At 39.9% G+C, this 25,454-nt stretch overlaps 1 protein-coding gene across 9 annotated transcripts in view; it reads left to right on the top strand.

Moving 5' to 3' along the window:
* Positions 1 to 25,228, top strand: part of Kif21a (kinesin family member 21A) — a 113,888-nt gene extending 88,660 nt beyond the window's left edge. For 2 of the 9 annotated variants that reach the window (XM_038344259.1, XM_038344258.1), the window contains 11 exons: positions 2,090 to 2,304; positions 5,821 to 5,928; positions 7,224 to 7,352; positions 9,455 to 9,493; positions 14,101 to 14,237; positions 15,281 to 15,461; positions 16,064 to 16,228; positions 17,324 to 17,441; positions 19,041 to 19,211; positions 20,894 to 21,093; positions 24,079 to 25,228. In XM_038344259.1, the coding sequence (XP_038200187.1) occupies positions 2,090 to 2,304; positions 5,821 to 5,928; positions 7,224 to 7,352; positions 9,455 to 9,493; positions 14,101 to 14,237; positions 15,281 to 15,461; positions 16,064 to 16,228; positions 17,324 to 17,441; positions 19,041 to 19,211; positions 20,894 to 21,093; positions 24,079 to 24,172 (1,557 nt within the window). In that variant the 3' untranslated portion in view covers positions 24,173 to 25,228. The remainder of the gene's footprint in view (positions 1 to 2,089; positions 2,305 to 5,820; positions 5,929 to 7,223; positions 7,353 to 9,454; positions 9,494 to 14,100; positions 14,238 to 15,280; positions 15,462 to 16,063; positions 16,229 to 17,323; positions 17,442 to 19,040; positions 19,212 to 20,893; positions 21,094 to 24,078) is intronic. The other 7 variants (XM_038344261.1, XM_038344260.1, XM_038344266.1 and 4 more) reach the window with 5 other exon arrangements.
* The last annotated feature ends 226 nt before the right edge of the window (positions 25,229 to 25,454 follow it).

Raw genomic sequence — 25,454 nt, 5'->3', positions numbered from 1 at the left:
TTCTTACACTATTTCTGCTTGATACAATGTAGAATGGAAGCAGCGTTAGTTAACAGTTGGTTAGTGAAATAGTAAACTCTGCAATGGTGTGCAGTATCAGTCACTTAAAGTGCCGATTTGTGAAACTCTAGCACTGTTTATTTTTTTAGGTGTTTCTTCCTTTTTAAGTATTCTGAGATTATTTAAAATACAAATTTAGGGAGAGAGAGTTAGGAACCATGCCTTAGCTCAGCAATAAACACCAGTAAGTGTTGATCAGTTTTCTTTCTTTCTTTCTTTTTTTTTTTTGTAGGAATATCAGCCCAAGGCTATCAGATCCTCTATTTTCCCCATGATAAGTCTTAAATATGGATTTTTAGTGTAAAATTTCCTCCTTCCTTCCTTCCTTCCTTCCTTCCTTCCTTCCTTCCTCCCTCCCTCCCTCCCTCCCTCCTTTCCTTCCTTCCTTTCTTTCTTTTTTAGAAAAATATTCATGAGGCTGGTGAAAATACATCTGTAGATTTTTTAAAATATTTATTTATTTATTATGTATACAATATTCTGTCTGTGTGTATGCCTGAAGGCCAGAAGAGGGCACTAGACCCCATTACAGATGGTTGTGAGCCACCATGTGGTTGCTGGGAATTGGACTTAGGACCTTTGGAAGAGCAGGCAATGCTCTTAACCTCTGAGCCATCTCTCCAGCCCACATCTGTAGATTTTTGTATGGTCTTGAAGTACTTGCTTTCCAATATATAGTTTGTATTTTGTTCTGAATGATCAAACAAGCTACCAAAACTCAGAATTTTTGTTTTTGGTGGTTTGAAAGCAGATAGAATCTCGCAGGGTTTCCTGTGTTAGGCTCTGTGAAAGCCTAGCCTATTCAGCGAGCCTATGTGAGATGCCCAAGAGACTTGGGAAGTGAGGGCCACAAAATAATCCACTGTGGTTATGATTTTGCCAGAAGGGCTCTCTGCCCTACCATCTGTGCGGTGGGAAGAACCGAGAGGGTAAAAGGTGTCCCCAGGGCTTTCTCATTTCAAAATACTGAAACTTTTCTTCTACGTGCTGCTTCTGAACTGGAAAGATGAGACAAAGGGCTCATCTCCTTTTTTTTTCCTTTGAATAGTGAAGTCATTTCATGATTTTAACAAGGGCCACAGCAGTGCTCTGTTAATGACATAGGATAAATAACAAAATACAACATAGTGAATTTTCCAGTGAGCAGAGTAAACTTATTATTTAGGATATCAGAAAAAAACCCACTGAAAATAAAAGTAAAAAAATTTATATTAACAAAGCATTTAAAGATGAACAATGTTAGAGTTTAGTTGAACTTCACTGCAATGGATTTTCCTTTGCCGTAATTCCTTCCCACTTCCTTTCTTCATTCCCTTGTCTTTCTCTCTTTAAAAGCAGTTACATGCCGAGGGAGCTGGTCACTTGTGGCTGGACAGCACAGTGGTGTTAGTGGCCTTTGACTCACCTTCGGCTGACTTTGTCACTTCTGTTTGTATTACCACAGAGAGATGTCCAGCATCGCTGTGCTTTCTCATCTTCTCTTGTGAATAAGTTACCTCTTCACTGTGGACATCACAGCATTTAAAAATGCCCTGGTACATATGTGCACTCCAAATGCTGGCCGTTACTGTGGCCTTGGAGGTCTTGTCTGGCTATGGCTCTGCCTTGCCACTACCACACATGCTGTCTTTGACATTTTGAACTTTTTGAAATCTATGCCTGGCAGTGCTGAAGCATACATGGGCAGCCCATATAGGGCGGTTCTATTGAACTTGTCCTTATTGGGTTTCGTGGTCTAAGTTGATGAGGACGACTGACCAGGCCTCTTCCTAAAGACGGCACCAGATCTTATTTACAGATGGTTGTGAGCCACCATGTGGTTGCTGGGAATTGAACTCAGGACCTTTGGAAGAGCAGGCAGTGCTCTTAACTGCTGAGCCATCTCTTAAGCACCATACCTGCAAGGAAAAGATGTACATAATACATACTTTTATCTATTGCAGACTAATTTTTAAAAAAAAATCTCTGTTCCCTAATCAAGTTCTGTGCAAAAGTCTGGCCCTGATTGCTTCTCTTTTCCATTCTCTAGGCGCGAAGGAGAACCACCACTCAGATGGAGTTGCTCTATGCAGACAGCAGTGAACTAGCCTCAGACACTAGTACAGGAGAGGCCTCCTTGCCGGGTTCTCTTACGCCTGTTGCAGAAGGGCAAGAGACTGGAATGCATACAGAGACCAGTGGTACTTCTGCTAGGGACAAAGAGCTTCTTCCCCCATCTGGCTTACCTTCTAAGATAGGCAGCATGTAAGTCTGACTTGGCTATACTAACTCCCTTCCTTTTGGCTTTTTGTTTTGTTTATTAATATGCATGTTTCTAATTTCTTATTTCTCTGTTGAAAAATAATCAGTCTCTGGTTTTCAAAGCAATTTCTGTTAGGTGTTGCTGGCCCCAATTTTTGTTTGTGTATGTATATGTGCTGTGTGTGTGTGTTCTGTATGAGCGGGACTCTAAAGCTGATGTTAGGTGTCATGCTCAATCACTCTGAATGTCCATATTGAGGCATGGTCCTTTGCCAAACTCAGAATTCACTCTCCAGGCCAGCAAGCTTGCTCCTGGAACTCCCTTTCTCTGCATGTACTTGGCTGAGATTAGAGGAGGGCTACCACAGTCACCTGTTTTTGATGTACGTGATAGGCATCCAAATTCTTTCATGTTTGTGTGGGAAATACTTTCCCGTACGAAGAAGCTCTTCACCCTAACCCTAGTGATCTGGAAAATCAAAATAACTTAAGATTCAATGTTATCTTTTGACTTTAATCTCTAAGTTTTAGGATCGCTCTAAGGGTTCCCCATTTTCTGAGTAATGATTAGAGGATTGGTTTATTTAGAAACACATTAGGATAAAGTTATACAAATAAAATAATTATGTGTCAATATAAGCTTTTAAGACTCAAGTTTACTTCAGGCTATCTAGGATCTGGTTCTAATAACCTGGTAGGATAATAAATCGTGCTGACCCCTTTAAGGAAAAAAAGCTAAAACTAATTATAAACTTTGTGCATTTCAGGTTTTCCTATTTTAGTTTAGTTTTTTTTTTTTTTGCTGTTGTTGTTTGTTTTGTTTTGTTTTTGAGATAGGGTCTCACTGTGTAGCAGGCCTGGATGGCATGGAAATTTGCTATGTAAAGCAGACTGCCCTCTGGCTTCTGAGTGCTGATATGAAAGACGTAAGCTACCCCCCCCCCCCCCCCCCAAACCTTCACCTTGAAACTCACTGTATGTTGGGGCGAATGCCCAAACAAAGAACTTCACAGCCTGTGAGGAGATGCAGTTGTAACAACAAAGCTCTTCTTCTATTAAAACAAGTGCCCCATGACACTCTCATCTTCTGTTTTGAGAACAAAGAGAGACTTCCCTGCACTGGATGGTATATGTGCATACTTTCCCTGTTTTTTTTTTTTTGGGGGGGGGGATGGTTTCGAGTTTCTAGAGCCTGTCCTGGAACTAGCTCTTGTAGACCAGGCTGGCCTCGAACTCAGAGATCCGCCTGCCTCTGCCTCCCCAGTGCTGGGATTAAAGGCGTGCGCCACCACCACCCAGCTTTCCCTGTTTTTGTTAGTGAGCATGCATGCGTGTGTGCGTGCATAGGCATGTGTGTTTGTGTGTGTGTGCGTGTGTGTGCGTGTGTGTGTGTGTATTGTGTTTCCCTTTTAAACATTACTTTTTAGATTTTTATTTATTATTTATTTATGGATCTGAGTGTTTTGCACGTGTGTGCTTCATGCCTGTGGAGGTCAGAAAATTGTGTCTGACCCCCGGAACTGGAATTACAGACTGCTGTGACCCACCAGTGGGTGCTGGGTGTTGAACTTGGGTCCTTTTAAAAAGCAGCAAGTGCTGTTACCCACTGAGCCATTTCTTCAGCCCCTCACTTGTAAGGATTTTTAGTGACGTTTTTGCAAACTAACTCTCAAGTTATAATCTAGCAAATGGTTTCTGATGTGAATACATGTATATGAGACTATTGCCCCTAAAGCAGCATGCAATAAGCAACTCTACAGATAATACCCAAGTAATGAACTATCTATGTCTGTTTTCCATAATATTCTTCATTTCATGAAGGCATTTCCATTATCTTCCATTTATCAATCCCATCTACCTTTAGTTGCAAAATTAATTGTAATGATAGAATTTTCTTGCATGTGCTTAAAGAGCTTATGTGATTAACACTGGAAGCTGCTAACTAGTGTAGCTATGGCTTCAGTGCTGTGACAGGATAGTGACACAGATAAGGGACTCTCGGGGACTTGTGTGTGCTCAGCTTTAGTCCGCCTTATGACAGGCACTTTGGGAAGCTCAAGACTGAGGCTGTGGCCTGGAATCCACATTCAGGTAATATATTGATTTATAAGTGTATCCTTTATGACATATTATGGAAAATGTCTCTTAGACTTTGCTTCTTCATTCAATTTGCCTCTACGTCTTCATGAACCTAGAGGGCCAAATTTGTAATTCCTGACACTTCCCTTCCTTGTTTGAGGCAGTCTCGTGGAGCCTAGGCTGGCACCAAAGTCACTACGTAGTCAGGGCTAATGCCTCCACCTCCCAAGAGCTAAGATTTCATGCCTGTATCACCCTGTCAGGTCCAGGTCTTCACAGACTGAAGGTCTGCACTTGGTTCAGGAGTACGCATAGCTCCTACTGCACCGCTTTCATTCCCTTATCTTGTGCACAGAGCAGAATTGCTAAAATATGGTTTCTTCAGTCACGCGTAGCTTCCACCTTTGAATATCACATGCAAACTCCTTCTGTGGTTTTTACACAGTGCTCCTGGCTGAGAATGGTAATATTCACCATTGCATCCACAAAACTCATATCTTTAAGTTTTAATTATTCATCAGCTACTCCATGTTTTTAATTTTACAAAGTTTCTGACATATGGTCTCATTCACTGGATCCCAAAGCTGGCTTGAAAAATCACTGTGAAGCCCAGGACCCAGAAATATAATCCCCTGTCTCTACTGAACTCAATATCTCAAGAATAATTGAGAAATAGGGGACTAGCGAAAATAAATAATTTCAAATTGTTCTCAAGATTATTAAGTCTGCTGCCTTACCTGTAAAGTGAGCGGTTTGGTTTAAACTCTAAGTTATATAATTTTGAATTTGGCTTGCCTTGTGGGTGTGGACTTCAGATTTTACTTAAACAACCTGGTCCCTCAGTCTCTTAAGTGCTGGGATTAATGACTTGAGCCACCACACCTAACTTTTACTACTTAAAGTTAATGGCAAGAATGTTTTATTACTAAAACGTAGAAAATGACTAATCGGTGTCTAAATCTAGTTCCGTAAAAATAGTTGTCGATATTGGCCTGTGTCACTACTTACATTGCTATGCTATAATCACGTGGTTTATGACCAGTTCTAATATTTATCTATTAAATTGTATTACTTCTCAGAGCCTGGTAGTTTTTTTCTTGCAAAACTTTTAAGATAATTTCCCCTTAGATCAAACAGTTTCCAATAAAATTCGGATACTTAAAATATTTATTTTGTTTGTCTGGCAGTATCATTGTTTACATGAAAAGATAATAAACACATGTAATCAATGAAATTGTAACTTAAAAAATTCGTGATTATTAGGCTTCTATCCACTAAAAATAAGTCATGTATTATTTTCTCATCCTACTTTTATTTTTCCCCCCCAAAATAAATTTGGAATGTTTAGATTAGATTAGCTGCCAAAGTTTTTAAATTTAAAAAATGTTAAAAATAATAAAAATAAATAATAAAAATAATTAAACTGTTTTCCTATTTTAGTTCCAGACAGCCATCTCAATCAGAAAAAAAAATGCCAGAGCCTTCCCCTGTAGCAAGGAGAAAGGCATACGAGAAAGCCGAGAAACCCAAGTCCAAGGAGCATAAACAGTAAGTTCCTAACGCTTGTTTCTGTACTCAGAAGGCTGCAGGTCCCCTGCAGCAGACGCTGAGGGGAAGCTGCAAGTTGCTATTTGCTGGTGACTGGTTTCTCAGACAATTAAATGAACTATTGGCTTGGCTGAGTGGTTTCCGGCTTCATGATCACCCCCACACTTTTAATACACTTGAGCACGTGACTCCCCGTTCATGTCGCTAACGGTTTTCAGTTATTTTCATAAAGCCCTGAAAGGGTTCTTTTGCATTTGAACTAAAAGTTATCAAGCTTCTATTTCAAATGATCATCTATAAAAGCTCAAAATTAATTTAGCCTGTCCTCTGAAGCTAATTTGACTTTCCCCCTTGAGTGCTCACATCCTAAGGTTGTGTTCTTGCGTCTCACATTTGGACCGCTGATATCATCCTCAAGCGTTTCTTTAACGTTCTGTGAGGGTTTAGGCAGCAGTGCAGAGTGCAGTCTGCTGACCCCTTACGTGGGTGCTTAGCAACTGCTCCCCCACAACATGTAGATGCTAAACGGATTAAATAAGTACGTCATTATGTAAAAGCACCCCAACTTCTGACACCACCCTGCTTCCTCATTTACACAGAATACTGTCTGGGGCAGGTGTGTCAATGGCGGAGAACAACCGTTCCCATTTGCCTTTTAATACCAGTAAATACTAGTGTACTTTTTCCTTTAACATAAACACATGTTCATAGATTTTCTGTCCCTTGGTGGACAATCTTATACTATTGCTCTACTCCCTTGTGCAAAGAAATAACTCACACATTTTCTCCACTGGCCATCAGTAGAGCTGACTTAATTGGCATACTGACTATCCTTCTATTCATCCTTGCTTTTTATAGTTTCAAAGAAGTAATCTGCCTTAATTACTGAATCTAGTGTCTCAGGAATCATTCAGAAATGGTAGCCTAGAGAAAATAAATTATTTAAAAGTCGACTGATAAGGCAAATTGCTTCTGAGTCCTTTGGGCTTGCTGCTTCTCCTGCAAAACAAGCAATTGCTCTCAATTTTATCAAGATTTATAATTAAGTTGAGCTTGCCTTATAGATGTGGATTCACTAGGGAGACTCTTTTTCTACAGTGCCATCTTGTGACCAATGTGACAAAATCCAGTAAAATTATTTTTTAAATTATTCAGAAAGCATGATCTCAAAAATAAGAGAGGAAGAAAAGAAGGAGTCCTCTAATGAAAATCTTTAAAAAAGCATGTTTCTAGAACTTTCCTAACAAAGCATAACCAACTAAAGCCACCTGTTTAATGTTCTTTTTTTCTTGTAGCTCGGATTCTGGTGCTTCCGAGGCTAGTCTCTCACCTCCTTCCTCCCCACCAAGCCGGCCCCGTAACGAACTGAACGTGTTTAATCGTCTTACTGTTTCTCAGGGAAACACGTCAGTTCAGCAGGATAAGTAAGTCACGGAAGTGAGCCCTGGCTTCTCACCCAGGACTCCGCACCTCCCACAACAGTCTGTGTGGACCTTTTGCCCTTTCTGTCTGGGAGGCGGAGTCTGAATAGTAAACTCTTGCCATATTTTTGTATTTTTAACCTGAAAGGAACCATGTAGGCAAACGTAAGATATTATTTTCCTGCTGAACATTGCTCCCTGCGGTAGCTGTGCACAGCTGTGCTCTCCATTCTGATCTCTCCTATCCCGGTAGAAGTCAAGTAGGATCTTTGAGCATTAGGTGTTAAAACTTCTTTGGATTTTCCGGCTTCTATAAGCTCACAAAGGCATCGAACCATGATAGACTACACTGAAAAGTGCAAATGTTTCACTGTTGGTATAGAAGACAACTTACAAAGACCACATGCTCCTGCCCCTCGGTGGCTCCAGATAGATCTACCACAAATTTTCACTGACCCTGTCACTGCAATAAACTGCCACCCCGATGGAGAGAGGATGTGGGACTGGAAGGGATTTGAGGGGAGAGGCTAGGAGGTGGAAAATATAATTTTTACTAACTTAGAAGCGAAAAAGAATCCTGTACTGAGCCAGAATCTTTCTTCTAAAAATTCATTACTAATATGACTGCCATAATATAGACAGGAGCCCTGGCTTGTCTGCTTAGAATATGAATAACACTTCTGTGAGCGCATGCACTTGACATCCCTCCCCCACCCCCAGCCACAGCCGCTGGCAGCTTCCTATGCTGTCATCTTCCCGCATGTAACCGCTCTGAAATTTATAGGATGCCATTTAAAAGATCTGTCTAATACACGTAGATTGTATTAAATGGCTCTATAAATGTAATGACACTCATCATTTGGAAATCATTTTTAATCTGCTTAATCCATACATCAGCTATTTATATATTCTTCATTAATTTTTTATGTATTCAGTAGATGGCATGCCCTTTAAATTGATCTAGAGAGGTAAATGTCCTATTAAACAAAACAGTCCTTAATGTTATTAATGTGTTCCATGGCCTGAGGAAAGTCCATTTTCACTAGTATGTGAACAGTTGCTTAGCTTTTGTTTATTTTTCACTCACAGTAGTTTTAATATTTTCTGTCACAAGGTGGGTATGGTGGCTCACAAGTGTTGCCCAGTACCTCAGACACTGAAGTAGGGGGAGGACCTACATGTTTAAGGCCAGACTGGGCTACGTAGTGAGTTTCAGAACAGTCTGAGCTACAGACCAAGAACCTGTCTCAAATTGTTTTTCTGCCAGTCTTAACAATCTTGATAATCTCATCATAGTTTACTATTTTGTGACTCATATGTTTTACGGACTGCGCTAATCTTGCTGTTATAATCCCATAAGGAATCCATTGGGTCAACTGTATTTGCACTTTGGAACACTTTCCTTGTCTTTCTTTCTTTGGGGTCCTGTTTCGAGACTGTCGTATTTCATCTGTGACACGCAGCTCTCACAGTTCATTTCTTCTCACATTCCATGCCACCATTACCTTCCCCAACCTCCCCAGGAAAGCTGCACAATCAAAGTTCCTAACAGACACACTCGCTGCAGACTTGGGTGCAGAGCACAGGGCTGACAGTGTCTTCCCAGCCAGTTGTTACCAAGGGACCACGACATCAGAAGAATTCTCTCTGCTGTTGAAATCAGTTAAAACGATGATAGGCTTCAAATATTGGAGTGATTTACTTTCTGTGCAGATATAGAATGTACTTGTCAAACTTCTGCATTAGCATCCATCTAAAACAGTAACTATCAAAATAAATTCATGCAGTTACTGGACTGGGGAGTTTTCTTTCAGGTAGTCATAAAATGAAGCCTGGTCGTGATGCAGTTCAGTTTCTTGATAATTTTCCTTGCCAGGGCCTGAGTTTTCAAGGTGAAGGTGGAGTCTCGGTCAGTAATAGTTACACAGTCTTACCCCCAAGCTCAGTGGAAAACCTGGGTCTAATATTTTGTCTAAATTTGCAAACAGAAAAGCAGATGCCGCAAAGGCAGTGTTTACAAGATTCTGTTATCCGCGCTGTTGATTTTTAGTCTGATGTCTTCACCTGTTTTGATATCTGTTCTCCTCACGACTCTTTCACCGTAGGTCTGATGAAAGTGACTCCTCTTTGTCGGAGGTGCACAGGTACTTTCTTCCTGTCTCCCCTACGTTCTTTCCTCCCACTGATGTCCTAGAAACTCTAAGCAAACCTGTTTTTTTTTTATTGCATGCGTAACTTGTTGTAAGCCGTGTAAGTGCACTAATACTATAAAACGTTAATTTTAACGTGTCTGTGAGTATATCTTGTAAAGTAGTAACAAACACTTTTTATGAACACTTAGAAGCTGGTTGTTTGTTGCTGTCCTTAATCTTATTTTTTGTCTGTAAAAGATAATCATATTTCGCCAGTGTCGACATCGGGGGGCTTGCTCTTTCAAAGTCTAAGAATAACATACATAGCTTTCCTTGTTGGTTTAGCAATTTGAAGTAAAAAGTTCATTTCATAACAGCATAATCAATTATAGAAAAGATACTACCCTGACAAAATTACAAAGTAAAGGAACTTATTTAAAATTTTTAAACTGATAAGTGAAATTTAAAAAAATAATAGCATTACATTTTTTTCATGTTATGGATATGGGGAAGGGCTAAATATTTTCTTCTTTCTCTCTTCCTCTTCCCAAACTTACCCATTTATCTCTTCCCCATTTTCCCTTCGTTTTCCTTTTTTTGTGGCCATTTTTTTGAACATCAGCAGATCCTCCAGAAGGTAGGCAGGGGAAGGGAGAAAGATCAACCTCACAGTGTTATTATTTTACTGGTTTGCATGGGACAAAATAAGTGTTTTTTCTCCACTCAGATCAGCATTGTTGTACAAATGTATATACTTTAACTTAAAGAACTGTTTTAAAGGTCATTTTTATATTTCAGAATGTAAAGAGATTAATTAGAATATGGTAATGACTCCTTATGTGTATGCTTTCCATCCCATGTTTCTATGTCATCTTTAGTGGTATAAAGTAATTATATAAAATATTACCAACTCTAATATGCTGACTATTTTAGAACACTTTAATTGCCTAGTGAGTATTTAATATTTTTAATTGTTAAAACTGACATTATATTTCTTCAGAATTTAGTTATCTAGTAATATTAAATATTTTTAATTTTTAATATTGAGATTATTTTTCTTCAGAGCCCTGAATAACCAGTGGTATTGAAATAAAATAGAATGGGTTGGGGAGATGTCTCAGAGGGTAGATGGTTGGTGTAGATGCATAAAGACTAAAATTTGGATTCTACATGATGCCTGGGCAGGTGTGGAGGGCTGTGCTGGGCAGGTGTGGAGGGCTGAGCTGGGCAGGTGTAGAGGACTGTGCTGGGCAGGTGTGGAGGACTGTGCTGGGCAGGTGTGGAGGATTGTACAGGGCAGGTGTGGAGGACTGTGCTGGGCAGGTGTGGAGGGATGTGCTGGGTAGGTGTGGAGCACTGTGCCTGGGCAGTTGTGGAGGACTGTACAGGGCAGGTGTGGAGGACTGTACAGGGCAGGTGTGGAGGGCTGTGCTGGGCAGGTGTGGAGGACTGTACAGGGCAGGTGTGGAGGGCTGTGCTGGGCAGGTGTGGAGGGCTGTGCTGGGCAGGTGTGGAGGACTGTACCTGGGCAGGTGTGGATGGCTGTGCTAGGCAGGTATGGAGGATTGTACCGGGCAGGTGGGGAGGATTGTACCGGGAAGGTGTGGAGGACTGTACCGGGCAGGTGGGGAGGACTGTACCAGGCAGGTGGGGAGGACTGTGCTCGGCAAGTGTAGGGCTGTTCCTGGGCAGCACTAGAAAGTAAGGCGACCTGCTAGAGTAGCTGAGGTTTTGGAGAGCCACCTTCCTCAACAGACAAGGTAGAAAGCGGCCTAGGAAAATGCAGACATTGGGAAGATGCAGCCTAGGCCTGTCTGCATGGGAAGCACTTGCACCTGCCCCCACTCACGTAGGCCAACTTATGTGGGAACATGCATGTACATATGCATGCCACACACCCATGTGCAGCAAGAAAGACAGTGTGAGAATAACAGAAGCTTCCTGCTTTCCAGGAAGGTGGGTTTATGTTGAGTGACATCAGGAGAGAGCTGAGTCCCATGGGTAGGGAATCTGGAGGTACAGGGTTTTTAAGTGATTGGGTTCTGAGGAGGGTTTGTGTCATTTGAGTTCCAAGCAGCTCTTATGCTGCTGATACAGTTTTTAATTAATTATTTCTCATCTATTTATACAGTTATAGTAGTAGCCCTCACCAGAAGAATAACACCTCTTAAATATTTGAAGCGATGCTTATAAATTTAATGGAATTATTTCATAGCTATGCATATTGTATCAACAGGATTTCTAAACAGCAGACTCAGACTTTTGAGAACGGTGTCTCTTCCATTCTAGGTTTAATTTGTTTAAATTCTTATATTACAAGACTGGACAGATGGCTCAGACATTAAAGGCTAGGCTCACAACCAAGAACATAAATTCTTTTTTAATTTTTTTTTTTTTTTTTAGTTTTTTGAGACAAGGTTTCTCTGTAGCTTTGGAGTCTGTCCTGGAACTAGCTCTTATAGACCAGGCTGGACTCAAACTCAGAGATCCTCCTGCCTCTGCCTCTTAAGTGCTGGGATTAAAGGTTATGTCATCACCTCCCAGCCCAAATATATAGATTCTTATATTACAAACAAGTTATTAATTTCAATCTGGAATTTTGCACACAGCAGATAAATTGGAATATATATGTATATATGTCTATATATGCATATATGTGTATGCAATCTTTGTCTTTGTATATCCAGAGATAATCTCAAGGGTCACTTTTAGTGACTTGGAATTTCTTTTACTTCTAAGTTAAAAAAAAGAAACCCAAAATAACTACAGTATAAAAAAACCCTAATTATAATGGTTTTAAAAATAAACCTATTTACTTCCTTTACACGTCTATCCATTTTTTTTTTGCCAGCCAAGTCTTCTGCTACATGAGAATTGATTTTGAGAATTTTTTGTGTGTATGACATCCCTCTAAATGTTTAGACTTTCAATCACACAATTACATCCTTTCTCCAGCATGTGTTCTTTTATTGTCTTGTCTTGTCTTTTTCCTTAATTCGCAAAAACTCTAACCTTCAGTGTTCCTAAAATACAGCTCCTTGAGCTAAGGCCTGACATGGCCTGGGCAGAATGTGGATGGACAGGCACATCCTGCTGAGACGTTTACTTCTGCTAGAAGCCATTGGCAGTATTGGTACAGGGACCACACATTGCTAATCTTTGGTCATGTACTGAACAGGCACAGCCCTCTCTCTGGAAGTTAGCTGTTTTTCTCTTATATAATTCTCTTCTGTCTTTGGCTTTAGTGCTAGGTTTAAATTTTACCCAATTATTATGTTAGTGCTACATATAAACGATTTCTTGTTTGGGTAAGTTTTGTTATCCAGGCAACACAGGGCATTATCCAGCTATTAAATCTATCAGTTTAATTAGCAAGGCATGTCTGTTTTGAGGGTCAGGGAAGGATTGATTGAATGCCAGCGATCTTCCAGAGCAACTCTGTGCTGTGCAGCTCTGTGACACAGCAGTTCACTTCACACTTCTCGAGAGCATTCTCTGGCAGGCCTGGCATTCGGACCTTATTGGAGTCAATGTAAAATGTGTACACCATATACCCTTGTTAACTACCTAATAGCTGTACAGGGGGCATACCCCTGAGATTGGCGGCCTGTGTTATGTAGTACTGATGAACATTTACTTTCAGAAATGTTTATGATTTACCCATTTTTTTTAATATGTGAGACTCAACAAGTTAGTGTCTGAGGTGTTTTTTCCCCTTTATTAACCTCTGTGATTTCTAAGGACTGATAATGCCTTTCCCTCTTTAATGGAATTTTCTTCAGAGAATTATTAATAGTAACACTAATAATTTAAAAGCAGAAGCATTTAATGTTGTAGCTCGCAGCAAGAAGAAAAACTAGCAGTGCATTTGAGTGACTGGTTCGCTCTGTTCTTGGGTTATTCTCATCCTCACTTTTCCTGACACTTGCTTGCATTCCTAGCTTACCTTAGACCCCTTTCCAGTTAGGGGCAGGCAGTGATTTGACAGCCCTTCAGTCCCCTGTGCATGGCCCGCTGTATAGCCCAGACACTGCAGAAGCAGCATCTGTAAGCAGCTCCCAGGGAGCTTGACTTCCTGCATCTTCCACTTTAAAATCTTTGAGATCATCAAAGGTTTTTCCACCCCTTTCAGTTGCTGGTCCTTGAACATCATCTTCCCTTAATTTTCTGGCCATCCGATATCTGTAACTTCTTTCCATCTTTATACTGCTTTCTGTGTAGCTTAGGAGTTATGTGTGACACATTCTCCAGCATGTTCCTTTTAGGCATAGAATTCCATGCTGCTCACTATGAAGCCAGGTCTTTCAGCCAATCATTTCTGCCCCCTTTTGGTCATAACAAGGAAGAATTATCAGATTGATGAAATGGTTAATAAGAAAATCCAGGTACATTGTCACTTTCGCTGCTTGCAGAACTAGTCACTAGTGGATGCCTAATTAACATATGTGCTCTACCATGGTTGTGTCTCACTTTCTCAGCTTCCTGTTGACCAAATGAATGAAGGGGATGATCTGGAGAATATTAATAATAATTTATAAAGGCTTTTTAAAAAATGGTAGGAAAAGATAAGCCTCCTTTCATAATAGAGATGCTGAAGTCAATCTTTTTCCCCACTGTAGGGGCATAATCAACCCATTTCCTGCCTCCAAAGGAATCAGACCATCGTCACTCCAGTGTGTTCACATAGCTGAAGGGCACACGAAAGCTGTGCTCTGTGTGGATTCTACCGACGATCTCCTCTTCACTGGATCAAAAGGTGCTAGCCATGGCTGGAGAGACCGCTTGGTGGTGCAGACTGTGTAGTGCTGGTCTGTAGGATTGTAGTTGTTCCCAGAACCCGTGCTATGCAGCCCACAACTGCCTGTAACTCCAGTTTCGGGGGATCTGGCACCCCTTGTGGCCTTCACGTGCACCTGCACTCATGTGCACAAACCTCCACACAAATATACACCCATGCACATAATGAAAAATAAAGTTAAAAATGAAAGATGCTAGTAATCACCTAATGCTCGTGTATATATTTAAAAATAGCTTTAAAACAGAATCATTGAAAAGACTACTTAAATCAAGTGAATTTGATGTGCTGGTTTAGTTTCTCAATTGCATAAAATATAAAGTTGTTGCTTAGTGGGTAAGGGAGTAAATCCACTGTTTATATTTGTGAACTCAGTGTTGTAAGAGCACGCCTTGCTTCAGTGATTGACCCTTACTGCATACTGTGTTCTAGCTTTTGAAATGGATAGTATACATACAAATTTATCAAAGACCACTAAAATATATAATTTTGCAAAAAGATAGTAGCAAGCCCTACTTCTTATAAACATGTCAGAGATGGTGAGACATGATACAAATGTGTCTCGTCTCAGTACAACAGCTCCCGTGAGCTACATGTTGCAGCTTCATGTTACAGATAAAGAAACTCAAGATACTAAAGTGTTTTTTCTTGTGTTAATTTAGCTAGTATTTCAAACCAGATTGAGAAACCTCCAGTCTTGCACTATTAGCCCCTTTGCTACATTATAAGAACCTATTATAGGAACCTAAAACAGTAAGGCAGACACCAGACACACCTCACTTAGGTTAGATCCACTTTACCTCTCTTGCCTATGAAGTTTCCACAGACATTGAAGGATGTACAATGATGTCTAGTGCCGGAGAGTTGGAGAAGATCACCATCCTTTGCTCTTTGGTTCCCAGGGTGGACTATTGTTTAAAAATAATTTCTGTTGTTAAAAGAACCTAAAATATTTCATGTCAACAGCATTTCTTCTGCTTTGATTTTAATTTCTTTTGTTTTAGATCGTACCTGTAAAGTTTGGAATCTTGTGACTGGACAGGAAATTATGTCACTAGGGGTTCACCCTAACAACGTTGTATCTGTAAAATACTGCAATTATACCAGTTTGGTCTTCACAGTGTCAACATCTTATATTAAGGTGTGGGATATCAGAGACTCAGCAAAGTGCATTCGAACATTAACGTAAGTACCTTGAAAACACACACCAAGAGATGCTTTGTTTTTTTTTTTTTATAAAACTGATTATAGTTTTAAATAACTGATGACAGCTTTAGTTTTTAAAAGACACCTACGTCTCAGAGTATGTTTAATTGTTCACTGTGAAAAGTTGAGCACAACAAAGACTGGAGTGAGAAAAGGAAAAGACAGATTGGATTAATCTGCCACTAAGTGTGGATTTCATAGTTTCCCTTTCCCAAATGCTAAGGCAATGCTTGAGCACACAATTTACTACCTTATGAAATAAAGTGATTTCTGAAAGCATCAGTCCCTGGAAAATGACTAAACTGACCATTGTTGGTATTGAGGAAGGATTTACACACACATTAAGAGTTTAGACGGGATCTCCCTGGTACCTTCATTCACGTATTCTCCCCGTTGGCCATTATTTGTTCATGGTGTGACCACCTGCTTGGTGCTAGGTACTGTGAATGTGGCCATGAGCACGCAGGCTCCTGCTGTTGTCCACAGCCAGGCTCTTGAGAATTTAGGAAGCTTATGGCAGAAAGCATGACTTGTGTTGCTTTGTTATTATTTATTTTACTTTGTTATTACTTACTCACTAGATCTTCGGGTCAAGTTACTCTTGGAGAAGCTTGTTCTGCAAGTGCCAGCCGGACAGTAGCTATTCCCTCTGGAGAGAGCCAGATCAATCAGATTGCACTAAACCCAACTGGCACTTTCCTCTACGCGGCCTCTGGAAATGCTGTCAGGATGTGGGACTTGAAAAGGTAGAACTTTTAGAAAATGCATCTCTTGCATATATCAAATACAGCTCTAAATACTAATAACAATAATGTTTGAGATCTAACTTCCACATTCCCTCTAGCTCCCATTTAGAAAACTGTTACAATTGTATTTTATTTTGCAAATAGCAATGCAATTTACATATTCAATGGGGCGAAAAAAAGTGATTTGATCAGATTTAAACAACTGCTCTTTTAATTACTTTGTTAATGCAAATCTATTCTTTTTTTAAATAGCAGGGTTAAATATAGGTTTATCTTAACAAAGTGACTGAAAAACATGGTTTGAGGAACTGTAATATTAATAGCCTAGAAGTGAAAGGCACTGCTGTATTCCAGCAGCTTGCTTTAAGATAGGACTGCCACATGAGGTCATTGTTACCCTCTGACAACTGACTGCACGCATTAAAAAAAAGTCTTGCTGTTTCGTTCAGGCTGGCCTCGAACTTCATAGTTCAACTGAAGGTTGGGGTCACAGCTGTGTTCCACCATGCCTATGTAGCGTTGTTCATTCTTACACTGTCAGATACCAGTTCTAGCCATGTTCAGTTTTTATAAGGACTAATGAAGGGCTCACCTATTTTCCCATATACGTAGCTGCACATAAATGTATTTATGTACATATGCACATGCTGTATGTGCTTGTGTTCTATATTACATGTATGTATAGAATAAAATAACCCCACTTCCGCGATAGCTTCATTGGTGTTATAAGCAGTGATATCAATGTTTTATTCAAAGACAAATTGAGTCTAAAAGGGTTAGTCATGTCTTTCATGAGTTCATGAACTTACTAGTTTGAAGTTTACTTGGAGGAATTAATATTATCTTTTTATAATTTCTCAGAATTTTGCTTATTTCATAAATTGTGTTAAGCTTTGGAATAAGATCTAAGTATTTCTCAGCTTCCACCTTAGGATGTTAATTTGGTCATTTCGAGTTACTCTGTCCAGGGTTTCAAGAGGCAGGGCTGAAGTCGAAAAGAAAATTAATAAAAAATATTATGAACTAATATAGGTTATATGAGTCTTCCTTTACGCTATGAAATGCTTTCAACAGTCCTTTTATTTCTCTTTTAAGGTTCCAGTCCACAGGAAAGCTAACTGGCCACCTGGGCCCTGTTATGTGCCTTACAGTAGACCAGATCTCCAATGGACAAGACCTAATCATCACTGGCTCCAAAGACCACTACATCAAAGTGTGTATTATAGAGGTGGAATTGCATATTCTTGAGTAATAGGTTCAAAGTATTCACTAATGGAAGCCCTGACCCACATCTCTTTTCTTTCTCCTGTGACCATTGAGGTTGATTAAGCTTCTTAGTTTTCTTTTGCATGAGAACAGGAACTCCCCCTCCTTTTGCAAATATTGGTTGTCACTTTCTCCTTGGGGAGGGGAGCATTCTCATGCGTGCCTCCTCTGTCTGTGATGGAGTGTTGACAGGCCCCACTCTTCAGCAGTCAAGCAGTCAACCGTAGCTGCTGTGAACTCTTGAGTACACCGGTCACGTCACGTATGGAAGACAGTGTTTCGTAGCACTCCCCATCCTCTGATTCTTTCTTTCTGCCCTCCTCTTCTACGATGTCACTTGAGCATTGGAGGTGTGACCTAGATATCCTGCTTAGGGCTGAGAGCATTCCGCAGTCACTTACTCCCAGCCCTTTGCAAGGTCACTTTCTCTTAACCAGATCTCTTCCCCCACTTTCGGCCCTTTGCTTTTTGGTTTTTGTAGACTTTATTTATAGTTACCGATTTGGTTGTTTTTGTTTCTTTTGAGAGAGGGTATTATGTAGTCCAGGCTGGCCTTTGAACTCTCTGTGGTCAAAATAACCTTGAACATATAATCTTCCTGCCTCTAGCTCCCAAGCGCAGGGACTATAGACTTGTACCATCACATGCCAGCTTCCTAGTTTGCTTCTCTGTTGCAGTGGTAAGACACTAAGAAAAGCCTACCTGGGGAAGAAGAGTTTATTTAGATTCCCAACATGAAGGGAATATAAGGCAGGAACTCAAGGCAGGATCCTGGATGTAGAGGCTGCAGGAGAAAACACAGAAGGATGCTGTTTATGAGTTTTCTCCAGTGCTCAAGTTTAGCTGCCTTTCTTATGCAGCCCAGCCTTGCCTGCCTAGGGATGCTACCACTTATAGTGGGCTCTTCCACTTTACTTGTAAATCTAGGAAATGCTCCACAGACATGCCTACATGTTAATCTGATGGAGATAATTCCTCAGCTGATGTTCCTTCTCCTCAGATGTGTCCAGCTGACAACCAAGATTAGTCATTATACCCAATTTTATTTAGTCCTAGAGACTGACACTGGGTTTCATGCATACTATGCAAGAACTTTATCAACTGAGCTATATATATTCCCACTGAGTGATTTTGATATTATTCAGTCAAAGGTTGTCTTTTTAAGCCAAGTGACTGAGAAAAATGAAAAGGTTTGAAGGATAGGTTGGGAAAGAATCTGGAACTGAAAATCTACCTAACTTTAACTGAACAACATGATATTATTTCAATTTTAAATGTATTGATATATATCATCTTTAGTATTGAATGTCACATTTCCTTGTTCATACATGAAAAAAATCCAATTCCTTTTCGTGAAGTTTGCGGCTGTGACGTGCAAACAGTCAGTGTGAATGGGGCTCGGAGTGTCCCTCAGTGTCATTCCTGCAAAGTTTGTCCAGCTAACAAGTCGCTTAGATGCACCTTTGTCTTCCTGTGAATGGGCGCATGGAAACGTGTGTTTAAAAGTCCCACGGATGACTACTGTCTTTCTGATTCTCTCTTGTAGATGTTTGATGTGACCGGAGGGGCTCTTGGAACTGTAAGCCCCACCCACAACTTTGAGCCTCCTCATTATGACGGCATAGAAGCACTGACCATTCAAGGGGATAATCTATTCAGTGGGTCCAGAGACAATGGAATCAAGAAGTGGGACTTGGCTCAGAAAGGTCTTCTTCAGGTAATTCAGAAACTCTTCATGGTATGAAGTGACTATTTCAAGACCACACAGGAGTCATCCAACAACTTGGGGGTTCTATATAGATTCTCATTGCTTTAACAGGGGTTTCTCTTAAAGATTTCTAAAATTTTTTCAATATAATGTTACAGTCTTTATTATAAAACAATTTGCAAATAAATTTAAACATCACAAACCAAATTTAACTAGATCCAAACTTTAAAAATCTCATTGGTCTTCTCTATCAGTGGTTCCCAGCCTTCCTAATGCTGTAACCCTTTAATATAGTACTCACATTGTGGTGACCCCCAACCATAAAATTTTCATTGCACTTCATAACTTAATTATATTACTGTTATGGTTTGTAATGTAAATATTTATGTTTTCTGATGGACATAGGTAGCCTCTGTGAAAGGTCATTTGAAATGCACCCCCCCTTAGGCTGTGACTCACAGGGTGAGAATGGAGGTTGTGTAGATTTGCATTAAAATTTCCACTTTCAATATCAAATATATTTTCTGTACTTTAATTCCCAATAAAGTTACTTCCATCATAGTGGTAAGTTGGTAAACATTCAACAAATACATGCTTGGTAAGAAAAGATGTGCCAAGCCGGGCGGTGGTGGCGCATGCCTTTAATCCCAGCACTCGGGAGGCAGAGGCAGGCGGATCTCTGTGAGTTCGAGACCAGCCTGGTCTACAAGAGCTAGTTCCAGGACAGGCTCTAAAGCCACAGAGAAACCCTGTCTCGAAAAACCAAAAAAAAAAAAAAAAAGAAAAAAAGAAAAGAAAAGAAAAGATGTGCCACTACTAAAAGTTGAAAGATGGAGAATATTGTGTAGATCTCTTTATTAAATACTACCTTCAGGTAGAACATTTACATTTGCCCCAAGCTACATGAAGATCGCCTAGAGTTGAGAGACTCCTCAGTCCTGGGAATATTTTCTCGAGTCCAGTAGGCAGTGCTTCCATTTCCTATAGAATGAGTGCGGGGCTGCAGTGTATCAGGGAAGAAATTAGTAAACAGAGAAATCTGTTTGCAATTCTCTGCATGTATGCATTACAGCTGCTACCCCTTCCCTGCTTCCAGGCTGTCGCTAAAGACAAAATGCACAAGTAGCATGAACATTAGAAGAACACTTCAGACTCTTTTATAGATATATACGCATAGTGGTAATTTTTAATATTGTGAACATAAATGTTTATACATAAAATCTGGTCATATGATATTATCTAGTCGTACTTTTTTGTGTGTCTTCATCATGAAATAGATAAACTCCCATTTTCCTCAGGCCTGCATATTCTCTAGCAAAGTGTAAGACTGCTTTCACGAGGCAGTTCTTCTAATCTATATGCATGCCAGTTTGTAGTTTTCAAGCTTGTTTTGTTATGGATATTTTAGGTAATGAAAAAGGAGAAAACTTTTGTGTGTTTTCTGAGTCGTTTAGATGCTATAGATTACTAATGCTATGTTTTTAATGCTGAAAACAGTGTTGGAAACTGGGAAGCAGGTTGTAGATTTATTGTTAAAATTGCTGAAATGTGTGGAAATGGGCCTTGGTAACTTTGAGAACGTTCTGCACCCCTGACTGAGTTTCACCGCTAAAAGTCCTATGACCACTTTTGGTGTGGCCACTGGTTTTGAAAGATACCTCTCCCATGCTGCCTTCTCTCTTCTCTCCCAGCAAGTCCCGAACGCACACAAGGACTGGGTCTGTGCCCTGGGCCTGGTGCCAGGCCACCCGGTTTTACTCAGTGGCTGCAGAGGCGGTATTTTGAAACTCTGGAACGTGGACACTTTTGTGCCTGTTGGAGAGATGAGAGGTCATGACAGTCCCATCAATGCCATCTGTGTTAATTCCACCCACGTCTTCACTGCAGCCGAGTAAGTTTCCTCCCGTGGTTGTGCTCTGGGTGGGTTGCTTGTGTTTAGACTGAACAAATCCTGTAGGCTGTAGTATTTGCAAACGTGGCCGGGGGGTGGGGAGATCCCTCTCTCTTTACAGCCATCCTAGCAACTGGTTCATGATGAGTGATTTACTTTTATTGATTTTTGTAATATGACCTTGCTCTTTAGTCCAGACTGGCTTAGAACTCATCATCCTTCTGTCTTAGTACCCAGGAGATGAGAGTGTAGCGGTGTGCCATCATACCTGGCTCCTAAATTATAATTTCTGATATACATTACAAGTTTAGGCTAGCTTGAGAATGGTACGTTACTTCCATGTTAGTACCCTGCATATCGTGAATCTGACACCAGGTCTTTTCTTGGTGACTTAAAAAAATTCATTAATGACAAACTTTGAATTTTTCTGTCTTTAGAAGAGCAGCTAATTTGCTATGATTTATATTTAGAACAAATTATCTTTTAACAATCTTTGTGTTTCATTCTCCACTTAATATATAAGAAGGTGGTAATAACATGTTTCCTCCCTCCTGTAAAGAGTTCGATTGACTAATTCCTTTCTTGTTTATTTGAGTATTCATAATGAACCTTCTTAGGAAGGGAGCAGAAAGCAGAGCAGACACAAACTCTACCTTCTATTCCAACGAGAAGGAGCAGGAAACAAGGAAGGGAAAACTGCAATGATGACAGCGAGCAAGGGTGGGGTTAGGAAACAGCAGTAATGGAGGGAGGGAGGCCTCCTGTGGGTGGCATTTCAGATCCCTGAGCAAGGTAGAAAGACTGCCATTGCAGCCGTGCAGTGTGTACTGCAATCAGCATCAGCTCCAAGTCCGGATTGCTTGCCTGTGTTTGCATTTTATTGCTAAATGCCCTATTCTTCTTCTTTATTGTTTCTCTGCTGAGGATTGAGTCTAGGGTGTCACGAATACCAAATAGGTTCTTCTCTGATGAGGGATGGCTACAGCTCAGGTGACCTAGGGCGACATAGGCCATGAAAATAATGTATTTAAGATAAGACTAAGTATTGTATATCACTGAGTCCCAGGGATTGATGTGTAGGTCTCTAACTATACTTACCTTTCATGTGATGATCTCATTTTTTTGAGAATTAAACTTTTCACTGTTACTCAAGGACAATTAGATGCCAATAGAATCTAAGAAGCTAAATACTTTTGTGTATAGGGGATGGTACTCCGATGGAACCTTGGGTCTTATGCTTGCTTGGCGATTACTCTACTACTGAGCTACATCCTTAGCTTCAAAGGTCTATTTTAAAGCGAGTGCTATTTATATTTTACCTATCAAACATTTCATAGGACCTACTATCCATAAAGCATTTTTTTAAAGGAGTTTTGGGTTCCCTTCTGTTGCTGTGACAAAACACTGACCAGCAGCAAGTTAGAGCGGATTGTAACAGTTTACAGTCCATCATCAAGGGAAGTCAAGCAGGAACTCGAAGCAGAAACTGTGGAGGAATGCTGCTTCCCAGATCGTTCACAGGCTCATGCCTAGCTAGCTTTCTTATACAGCCCTGGGAATGGTGCTGTGGACAGCAGGCTGGACCCTCCTACATCAATTAATAATTTAGACAACTTCCCATAGACATGCACACGAGTCAATATGATCCGGGCAATTCTTCAGTTGACTTTCCTCCCACGTTACTCTAGGCTGTGTCAGGATGACAGTTAAAGCTAACTCGAACACTCTCCCCTTGACCACTTGACACACAGACACACCATTTTAAACCACAATCCCATAACTTTTCAATTCTTTGCCTCCAAGATTTGATGCAACTTTTATAAGTTCCAAAGCCTTTAAAAATCTAGTCTCTTAACAGCTGACTCCTGTAAAATAAACTAATTTCATACTTTCATATTTCAAAAGGGAAAAACCTGGGCATATAAATAAATGAGATTAAAACAAACCAACAAACTAGCTCCATAGCTCAATGTCAGGTATCTGGGACTTACTGAGTAGTACTCTGCCTCTAACATTTTTGGACAGGCCCAGTTCTCCAGCTCTGCCATCCCTGGCACACACAGCTTGTCTTAGGGGCACAGGCAAGTCCCATTGCAGATCTGCCACTATCCTTGGCAGAATCTTCATGGCTCTGTCTTCTTCACACCCTGGTTCTCCACTGTACCGGAGGATGCTTCTTCATCAGCGGCCTCTCACTGTTTGCTGTTCGCTTGAAGTGCAGCCTTGCCCCCTTTGAACCCCTTCTTTTTGATGTTGACCCTGTGGAAATACTTTTCCATTGCTTCAATGAGTCTCAGAAGATTTTACCTCAACAGAGCTCTTATAACTAATCTTGTAATTTATAATAATATGTAATATAGGTAAACAAAATATATTAATTTTATATTTAAATAAAATATATTTAAATTTGAAAGGCTACATTTAAAAATATATATGACATAAATAAATTAATAAGTAAATAATATAAAATAGGAGATTACTAATCATGGGTGATAGTTCAACCTCTGCCAAGTCAGCATTGACCGTCTTAATGAAGTACAAAAAATAATTTTACTCAGTGGCACTGGTCTTTTATTAATCAAAACTGATTCTTGAGCTCCAGTCTAAGAAGCGCTCTATTATTCCAATGGAACACAAGACTTGACTCCTATAGAGGTTTACAAAGTCCTTCCCTGAATAGATCCTGCAACCTTGGGTCTTGGCTGGGTAAATTCCCAGTTCTGTAGACTCCAGATCCCGCTTCCCGTGTCTTCAGCTTGGTGCTCTCTATGCATTTTTCTCCTCTCTGTGCTGTGTGATGCAGAATCATTCCAGGCAGGAAGCATTCTACGAGTTTGCGTTTGCTCTTCTTATGCAACATTGCACAACTTTTACGTGCATTAATGAAAGACCTTTGAGTCAAATTGATTTTGTAAGTCATTCTGAGAGCTATTTGGACATTTCTGCCTCTGCTCATATGTCCATTTTAAATTTATTGTCTTGTAGTGATCGGACTGTGAGAATCTGGAAAGCCCACAATTTGCAAGATGGCCAAATCTCTGACACAGGAGATCTGGCTGAAGATACGGCCAGTAATTAAACATGACGGGAGATTAGCATACACTGACACTGTGAGGATGCTCTGTGTTCCTTAATGAAGATGATGCCCTGCACTTATTATTAATGGAATCAACTGGAAATATATCGGAACCTATCTGCTAGATAAAAATGTATTCTAATCAAACTGCACTGTCTTGTATGTGTAATATTAATATCTACCAACACATAGGCTTCTTACAATTGATGTATTGCTTGAATCACACTTTCACTGTGGCTGGAGTTTTGTGCCTAGCTATAAAAAGATACTTTCAAGTAATTTGAGTTCTAAGATGTCTGCTTTTGTGGCAGCCAGAAGCATACCCAGAGTAAAACACTCCTCCCTGTTAACTCATTCTGATGTGTTCACATAACTGACACCTTTTGAACACATCTTGGAACTGTTCATCTTGCTCATCAGGAATTTTGTCAGTCTACAAGGGGGTCCAAATTTCAAGGCTCTTTCAGTGTAATGGAATATTAAAATCAGAAACTATTGTTGATGGTTCCTCATACTTGATCTGAGTCTGCTAAGAAAGGTAACAGTTTGTGCTAAAATGTTCATGTTTACCTGTATTGACCAAAGCTTTCAGTTATTCTGCATTCTGTGCCCAGCATGGACGCACCGCACAGCTGCTGTGCTTTTAGTGCTGGGCCTGTATTCTGTGATGGTGAGTTGTTGATTTCCTAACAGAAAGATATTTTCATCTATTTTCCTATGGAATTGTTTCTATTATTATCTTTTAATTTCTTTTTATTTCATAGTAATAGATCCTTTCTCTTTCCTCTGATTTTTTATAAGCTGCTAAATATATTTTAAATATACTGTGTTTGCACACCTTGGTAGACCTTTATCATTTGTGGTGGGAAACAATGTAAATAGGTAGATTGTAAAGAGAGATTATTTGGCATTATGGCTGTATGAATTTCTACCTGCTGTTTGATTGGGTTTTGTTAAAGGATGTATAATTTATCTGTCTGCTCAGAATATTAATTTGTAAATTCTGCAAGTTTAATTTTATGTAATGGTATAATGATTGTCTTGTATGTGTTTTTTTTTTTGCCCTGAAAATATTTGTTTGTAAATGAAAGTTTAGCTAGTGCTTAAATAAACATGATGCTATGAATTGTTTTTATTCTATTCATCTTTTTCTAATTGTAAAAAAAAACTCAACTGTCCAACTGTTTCTTTCTTTGTTCGTGAGACATAAAAGAGTTTAAAAAGCCCCAGCTGTAACTTCAATTTGATAAACCATGGAAATGCTAGCTAAAAAAAATTAAATCAG

The sequence above is a fragment of the Arvicola amphibius genome, chromosome 9 (genome assembly GCF_903992535.2).
Source record: "Arvicola amphibius chromosome 9, mArvAmp1.2, whole genome shotgun sequence".
Lineage (NCBI taxonomy): Eukaryota > Metazoa > Chordata > Mammalia > Rodentia > Cricetidae > Arvicola > Arvicola amphibius.
Note: the sequence above shows the minus strand (reverse complement) of the source record. Positions and strands in the feature narration are given on the sequence as shown.